We start from the raw sequence: 8,702 nt of genomic DNA, 5'->3' as shown, positions 1-8,702 counted from the left end.
CTTCAAGACTGGAACAATATTCGCCACCCAGTCGGGGTGTTGCTCCTCTCTGATGAAGCCGGATTCGATCAGCTTCTTTACTTCAGATTCGATCGCCTCCATGATTTGGGGGCGAAACCGCCTCTGCTGTTGTTTGACTGGCTTGGCGTCAGGGCTGATGTTGAGGCGATGCGTGGCGACCCGCGGATCCAGACCAGGCATATCCTCGTAATTCCAGGCGAAGACGTCAATGTATTCCCGTACAAGGGCGATGAGATCCTCTTTTTCTTGAGGAGGCAGACTGCCGCTGATGAATATGGGTTTGGGATTCGCCTCAGTACCCATGTTCACCTGGAGGACTTCGTCTTCAGTTGGTGGTTCGCGCTGTTCGAAACGACTGTTCCACTGGGCGTTAACATGGCGATCCCATGTCTCGTCATAGAGTGGAAGTTGTACTTTTGCTGTAAGTGGTTAAATATTAGTTAGACTTTTGCTGAAGAAAGTGATTATTTATCTCACTTATATGTTAACATTTTCTGAAAGTGGTTATGTTCTCGAGTTATATGTTAACTTTTACTGAAAGTGGTTAACTATCAGAGTTATACGTTAACTTTTACTGAAAGTGGGTTTTTTTACCAATTTTTTGGCAGTTTCACAACCAGATATGTGCATCTTCTCATCCACACTATCAACCAGTTACACAAACAGTAGAATAACTGTCAAAGAGAATGATACAAAGCTGCAATAATGTTAACTAAATTAAAATGCCAGTTAGTTTTGTTCCCAATTCAATCTGTTCGTACACATCACTTTTTAGGATATCATTCACCCATCCTTTTCCACTGTCTCCCCTTGATTTTTCTGTTCCCATCCTTCTATTAGGAGTTCAGCTGCAAGCCTGGCACGGATGACTTCAGACTCGTCAGAGTGATTAGTTACTTGAGTGGTATCTACCCCATGAATTATAGCCTTTATATATAAAGGAACGAAAAGCCCACAATCAAAGCTGCATGATATAAGATGGAAAGAGAGTTAGATATAACATGCTGAATAAAATGAAAATGTTTAAATTTAGTTAACATACTAACACATGTTTAAATGCATGAAATACTAACATTCCAGTCTGTTGCTCACAAGGGACGGCTTCATATCGGAACTTTCTCCAAATATTATTCGGATCGAAACCAGACTTCATATGGTCCATGAATGCAATTACTTTATTTACTGGCTCAACGTATGCACTATGGCCAGCCGAGCTATAATGCTTGACAACGTCCTCATCCAACCTTACTTCAGCCACATGCCAGTGGTCATGACGCACAAGCGGGATAAGGAGTACATTCTTCCTTGCGGCAACATGCTTTTGTATGAAAGAGGTGTATAGATGTGGAAAATCTGGGGTGACTGCATAAAGACTATGCTGTATTGCCAAAAAATTATGATAAGCCAATTGTAAACATGAGATAAAAATGGTAGGAGATTGAATTGGGTGCTTACGCAGAAGAAAGTCGATACAACCCCATATTGGTTGCCCATGGACTCCACATCTGGCCTCTCTAGATATGTGACGAGCCTATCCACAAGAGCTTCCATCACCTGTAAATTTACCATGGAGCAGATACAAATTAAATTACCCAGCACCCAGTCATCTCATAAAATGCGTAAGAGATTAACATATCAAACTTGCATGGTCATCGATACGGCCGCCACGTAGAAGATTAAGAAGTTCCAATGAATCGACACTACTGTTGAACGTGTTAACAATAACACGTGACCTGAAACATAACAATAAGATCCAAACCTCGTTCAACCACTTACTATAGAAAAATATGGAAATATTAACATGATTTAGCAAACGTTAGCATAAATGAGTATAAGTTAACATAAATAAGGAAACGTTAACACGTAACGATGAAAGCTAACATTTTATAGCAAACGTTAGCATAAATGGGTAATAATTAACATAAACCTGGAAATGTTAACACGTAACAATGAAAGCTAACATGTCCTAGCATACGTTATTCAGAATGACTAAACTTACTGATGGGCTTTTTGATTGCAAAACTCAGAGATCCTTCTGTTCTCATCTGGTGTGAGCTTTGATAATACGTGTTGAGGTACTCTAAAGTTGTGAACGAAGGTTCCTTTACTATCAATCAAACGTATGCTAAAATCATCAATGTTAGGAATATCCTCGTTCAGCAACTTCAAAAGAGCCTCCTCCTTCTTCTTGATTTTCCTCTTCCCCAAAAAATCCCAAGTGCATTCATCAGGCTTACAATAGAACCTGATTTTTTCCCTCTCTTCCTCCTTGTGGTGTGATATGTTAATTATCTCTTGATGAACTTCCTTCTTCTTTTCTTGAGTGAAAGGGGTGCGGACTAGTTGTGAGCGCGTCCGCCTTCTGGTACTTGGTCCCCTAGTCCCCTTTGACGCTAATCTCTTCATTCTCTTCTGATAAACTTGCACCTGTTTTCCATCCTCCATCCTTTCTTCATCTTTCTTCTCCTCAGCACATTCTCCCTCTCTGTTTTCCACCACTTTTTCTTCATCTTTCTTCTTTCCTTTTTCCTCTTCCTCTTCCATCCTTTCTTCATCTTTCTTCTCCTCAGCACATTCTCCCTCTCTGTTCTCCACCACTATTTCTTCATCTTTCTTCGGATGTTTTTCCTCTTCCACTTTCTCCTCTTCCTCTTCCTCTTCCTCATTCTTCTCCTGCTCTTGCTCTTCCTCTTTCTTCTCATCCACAGTCGCTTCCTCTTTCTTATCCTCCTCACTCTCTACAGCTTTCTCCAAATTATCATCCTCCATCTCTTGCCATTCACCTTTCTCTAACTCCTTCTCTGCTTCCTTGCCAATATTGGTTACCTCGTCATAATCGAAGCAAATTCCATCATCACCCCTGTCCTCAGAATCAATACTCCTCCTTATTTTCTTTTGTGCAGACCCTATATGCCCCTCTTTCTGTGACATAATCCCCTTCACATTCTTCTTCAGGTCTTCGGGGTCAATCAAGTCAGCGGTCCCTTCATAACGCTCTAATTTCTTGTTCAGCCTATGTATCTCCTTAGAGCATTCCTCCCATTGAAGGCGCTTATTACGCTTGACAGTGTGGAGTAGTTTCCAATTAATTTTGGCCGTATTCCGCCAAAATTGAATTTGATCTTCGGTTGTCAACTTCTCTATTTCATCTTCACTCTCAAAAGCATCTCTAATATGCTGGGCCAAAATCTGAAAAGTAAACCATATACCCATTACCCATATGTATCCACAATATTAAAAAAAATAGTTATGATAATCCACAATGTAATTTTCTTACCCAAAACATGTTAACATGAAACAGGATAATGAGTTGGCCATCATTAATGATGGCCAACTCATTATCCAATAGGAGGGAGACACCTCACTTGTCCCCTCTATTGGTTCCATATTTTGGGTCCCTGTAGCAAAGTTCTACTCTATAATTGAGGGAGCAGACCGTGGTTATTTATTTACAGCACGAATCTTTTTGCAATTGTATGCTACTTTATCTGTTCTCTAAATGGTGAATGCAACTATTTGAAAAAAATAATAATAATATGGGCGATGTAAGCTCCTGCAAGAAAAGATGCAGGTTTGTCCCAGTTTTCCCCCCTCTTTTTAAAGAGGGAGAGCTTCATAAGTTACCAAGTAATTCATAATAAATAGTAAAGTTACGTAATGTCGAGTATTTTTTCAAAGTGTATTATACCATTTTTAATTTCACAAAGTCATGCCTCAAGCTGGTTACTTAAGTAAGAAAAAGCTTAATCTTGAGGAGATGAATAAAAAATAAAAATCAAGTACAAGGGAAAACAGCAAACTTTAGCAGCCTGTTAAGGAATTCCTAGAATGTCCATAGCTTGTGTTGGGGGTTTATTTGCAAAATTACTCCGGATCCTCTGGCTTGGTAAATCAAATGCGAAGGTTGCTGCACGTAACGTGCCCATTAATCTTTCTAGCACTTTTTCATTAAAAAACAATCACAATTATTTATTAGATAAAATAGAAGATCATTACGTGGAAAGTATTATTCTTCGTTTTACTATCACCAACGTACAATACCGTTCCTGCTCTATGTGATGATATGATTCATAAACAACAAAACCCACCTCATATTTATTGTTTAAAGTTGTGACATTGAGTTGAGCCGACTAATAACAGAAAATATTTGATAATTGCAGAAGTAGCCCGTGCTGTTTCTTCTCCTTCCTTTGGGCTAAATACCCATATTGGTATTTTAATTCAACCCCATTTTCCAACAAGGTATTTTAATTAGGAAATTCGGCGATAAGACATTTTAATTGAATAAAATTACCATTTAGGTCCTTTTTCTCGTCGGCGGCCACTTTTCCGGCGAAACTCATCACGTGCGTTGCACGTGGGGGCTTAATCTGTGTTTAAGATGCTGATTTAGCTCTGTTTTCTGACGTGGCAGGGAATTAACTCTCTCTCTCTCTTCTCTCTCTCTCTTTCTCATCTTCTTCCCCTCATTCTCAGATCCACAAAGAATCCTCTCCGACCGTCGCCGGCAAGCCAGCACGACCGCCTCCATAACCGCCATCACCCCTTCAAACAGCCCTCCAGCACCTCCTCCCTCGTCGCCCAGTCGGACCCCTTGCCCTCCTGAACGACCCGTGACCGCCGCCGCCACCTGCACCCCTGACCGCCCAGCCCCCTCAACCACGCACTGCCTCCGCCTGATCTCCAGCTCGTCGCTTTCCAACTGCCGAAACCCCTGAGCTCCGCCCTCAACTCCTCCGGCGCCCCAAGCTCTCCCTCTCTCCTCCCACTACACCAGCCTCCCCTTGTTCAAGTTGTTCCTGATCCAACCTCCGTTCGTCGCCTCGTCGACCAAGGAAACCAACACGCTGCTCAGGAAGAACCCCAGCGCCAGCGTCGTCAGAAACAGGCCCGTGCTCATCGACTTCATCCTCTCCGGAGCCTCTCTGATGAAAAACTCCAGCTGCCCAACGTAAGCAAAGGCCTCGCCGGTGCCCACCAGGAAGTACTGAGGAACAAGCCAGAAACAGCTGATCTTAACGCCGCGCTCGACCTAAAACCGCCTCCTCTTGTTCTCAACGACCGTGGACGTAGCCATTGCCAGCATTCCGAACACGAGCCCAATGGCGACGCGCTGGAGGCTGGTCATGCCTTGAACGTTGTGCGTGAACTTATGAGAAAGAGAGAGAGAGAGAGAGAACCTGAGAATGAGGGGAAGAAGATGAGAGAGAGAGAGAGAGAGAAGAGAGAGAGAGAGTTAATTCTCTGCCACGTCAGAAAACAGACCTAAATCATCATCTTAAACACAGATTAATCCCCCACGTGCAACGCACGTGATGAGTTTTCGCCGGAAAAGTGGCCGCCGACAAGAAAAAGGACCTAAATGGTAATTTTATTCAATTAAAATGTCTTATCGCCGAATTTTCTAATTAAAATACCTTGTTGGGAAATGGGGTTGAATTAAAATACCAATATGGGTATTTAGCCTATATATATATATATATACTCCCAAACGGTTTTAACCGTTTGGGCTAAAGATATCCCAAACGAATTAAACCGTTTGGGTTCTTTCTTTGGGATTTTTTAATAGCTTAAACAATTTTCTTGGAAATGAAAAAAGAGCTGATTCAGTATTAATTTGGGTTTTGGGGGGTTTGTCACACCAAAAAAAATACAGGGGGGCTGCCCACATCCGATTTTTGGTTTTGGGGCCTTGAAACATTTTTCCCTATATTTTTATATATGTATAATATATGTATATATAATATATTTTTATATATGTATATATATAATATATGTATATATAATATATTTCTATATATGTATAATATGTATGTGTATATATATACTCTCTCTTATATATGTATAATGTATGTATGTATGTATATATATACTCTTTCTTATAGTATACATGTATATATAAGTATACTCTCTCTTATATATGTATACTCTCTCTTATATAAGTATATATAGGTATACATTCTCTTATATATGTATAATATATGTGTGTATATATATATATATACTCTCTCTCTTAGTATATATGTATATATAAGTATACTCTCTCTTATATATGTATAATATGTGTGTGTGTGTGTGTATACTCTCTCTCTTAGTATATATGTATATATAAGTATTCTCTCTCTTATATATGTATACTCTCTCTTATATATGTATACTCTCTCTTATATAAGTATACACTCTTATATATGTATAATATATGTGTGTATATATGTATACTCTCTCTCTTAGTATATATGTATATATAAGTATACTCTCTCTTATATATGTATAATATGTGTGTGTGTGTATACTCTCTCTCTTAGTATATATGTATATATAAGTATAATCTCTCTTATATATGTATACTCTCTCTTATATATGTATAATATGTGTGTGTATACTCTCTCTCTTAGTATATAAGTATATATAAGTATAGTATATTACAACGGTTACTTTTTACCCATTGGACCAACGGGCAATGGCTACTTATACGATTTTCTCTCTCTCAAGTTATAACTTATAAATATATACAATATATTTACATATAATATATGTATATATAATATATAGTTGCATAATAATTTGTAAGTATATACTAATACATAATTATATAAAATATAAGAATTTTAAACAAATTTTAGCATTTATTTATAAAAAAAGAAAAGAAAAAAATAAAAAAACCAGGTCGGTCCGGAGCCCGGCCCGGTTAGGCCCGGGTCCGGGCTCCGGTTTTGCCCGGCCCGGGCCCGAATTTCTTGGCCGGACCGGGCTTGGCCGGCCCGGATGGACAGGTCTACCTACAGCTTGTGGTTACCTTACGCGAGAGAAAGAATAAATTCTTGACCGCGCGAAAAAGAATTTTTTTTTTTTTGGTAAATGAAAAAATTATTCATTTCCAAAATGTAAAAGGTATGTACATCAAGAATCTCACTGCCAAATGTGAGATAACACCTTGCAGCTCACAAAACTAGAGCTCGGCAAAAAATTTCAAAAAATACAACAATTTGGTAAATCCTGTACATGAAACACACAGTAGAACCTATACTCGAGCAAACAAAAACATGTTCCTCCTTTAATCCCTCTAAAAACTAACCTCCACAACATGAAATTCTACAAAGAGAGAATCCAATTCATATCCCTGCATTCAGCCGACAGTGATTTGTTCAATATATTTGAGCTCTACAAGGAGAGAACCCATCATCTGCATTCAGCCGACAGGGATTTGTTCAATATAGAGGTGAGGATATCCAACTTTATGTTTTTGATCAAACTATTAGCTGATATATTCTCCATCTCGAAGATTCTGGTATTTCTATCTCTCCAAATATTGTAGACTGTAGCAGCTAATGCCATCCTTTTAATTTTTTGCTTAAACCCACTACCCCTCAATCTGGAACTATATCAATTCAAGAGGGAAGACCATTCACAACACCTCCACTTGAATTTAAGCCACTCCATTATACCATTCCAAACACAATTTGACATTGTGCATTCAAAAAAGAGATGATTATGGTTCTCAGTACTAGAACCATCACACAGCTTGCAAATAGATGTCTGAATAATCCCATGCTTGAGCAATCTATCTTGAGTTTGGAGTTTATCTTGAACTGCCAACCACAAGATGAACAAGTGTTTAGGATAACTCAATTTTTCCCAAACTGTGTCATGTCATGTAACTTGAGCAGTTACAGGATATAGACAGGGGTATAAACCAGAGAGCTGTATTTTGTTAGACTTACATGCAACGAATTGGGTAGGATAGTCTGTAAAGGTAAATTTACTAATTTATAATCTACCTATTAGTAAAGTTTTTTTGTGCTAGTGCCGCAATTTTTGTCTAGTTTGACTACTCAAAAAGATTACCACATAATAACCCTGCTTATGTCATGGTGAAATTTTTTTGTTTGTGTAGCCCTTGTTTTCTCACTTTCACAATACCTTTTTTCTAAGAAAAAGCTATCTTTTGTATTTTCGTGTATTTGTTTTCTTGGTATTACTTTTTGTGTTGTTTATGTGGACTCTAAGTAATCTACTCATCCACTAGCTAGGGTGATCTAACATGCAAAGAAGAAATTATAATCATGAGTAATATATAGAACATATTTGCAACAATCAAAGTAGTCTTACGGTCGTACCTACCTTCGCTATTCTTTTTACTTTTCTTCTTTTTTACTCTATAAGTAGACAAAATAAACCCGACCCGACTACTAGCCCTGTTTTCTATTGTTTTTATTCTTCTTCTTTTGTTCCTTTACACAGACAAAATAAACCTGACCACTAGTCCTGCTAGCTCTAATATGTATATATAGTTGGTGGCACTAGAAATTAAATGGCTCTAGCTTTACATAGACAAAATAAAGCTGACCACTTTGTCCCTAGCTTTACATAGACAAAGTAAAACCTGATCCTGATCCACCCACTTACATGAGCGGACCCTACGTACGTACACATGTTTACACATAGACCGGAGAATATGATACTCTCCACATTATCCTCTCTATCTTCTTTACACAGAGACCGGAGAACAAAATAAAGCTGACCACTTTGTCCCTAGCTTTACATAGACAAAGTAAAACCTGATCCTGATCCACCCACTTACATGAGCGGACCCTACGTACGTACACATGTTTACACATAGACCGGAGAATATGATACTCTCCACATTATCCTCTCTATCTTCTTTACACAGAGACCGGAGA

The 8,702-nt window shown here is 38.7% G+C and overlaps 2 protein-coding genes across 3 annotated transcripts in view; both read right to left on the bottom strand.

The window, feature by feature from the left end:
- Positions 1-673: 673 nt before the first annotated feature.
- LOC109828307 lies at positions 674-2,562 on the bottom strand. 2 transcript variants are annotated; one of them, XM_020395331.1, is made up of 4 exons: positions 2,021-2,562; positions 1,477-1,754; positions 1,095-1,399; positions 674-985 (listed from the first exon to the last, which is right to left on the bottom strand). In XM_020395331.1, the coding sequence occupies exons 2-4, from the start codon at positions 1,588-1,590 to the stop codon at positions 805-807; spliced, it is 600 nt and encodes a 199-aa protein (XP_020250920.1). In that variant the 5' UTR covers positions 1,591-1,754; positions 2,021-2,562; the 3' UTR covers positions 674-804. The 2 variants fall into 2 exon arrangements, with proteins under 2 accessions (XP_020250920.1, XP_020250919.1); XM_020395330.1 differs by having other exon boundaries at positions 1,477-2,562.
- The window catches only part of LOC109828308 (YTH domain-containing protein 1-like), a 16,932-nt gene continuing 10,015 nt past the window's right edge, over positions 1,786-8,702 (bottom strand). The window contains exons 3-4 of the mRNA XM_020395332.1: positions 2,595-3,210; positions 1,786-1,796 (exon numbers count right to left, since the gene is read on the bottom strand). Coding sequence (XP_020250921.1) covers positions 1,786-1,796; positions 2,595-3,210 — 627 coding nt within the window. The remainder of the gene's footprint in view (positions 1,797-2,594; positions 3,211-8,702) is intronic.

This window comes from Asparagus officinalis, unplaced genomic scaffold (assembly GCF_001876935.1).
Source record: "Asparagus officinalis unplaced genomic scaffold, Aspof.V1 AsparagusV1_Un999, whole genome shotgun sequence".
In the NCBI taxonomy this organism is placed as follows: Eukaryota; Viridiplantae; Streptophyta; class Magnoliopsida; order Asparagales; family Asparagaceae; genus Asparagus; species Asparagus officinalis.
This window is presented reverse-complemented; position numbering and strand designations above follow the sequence as displayed.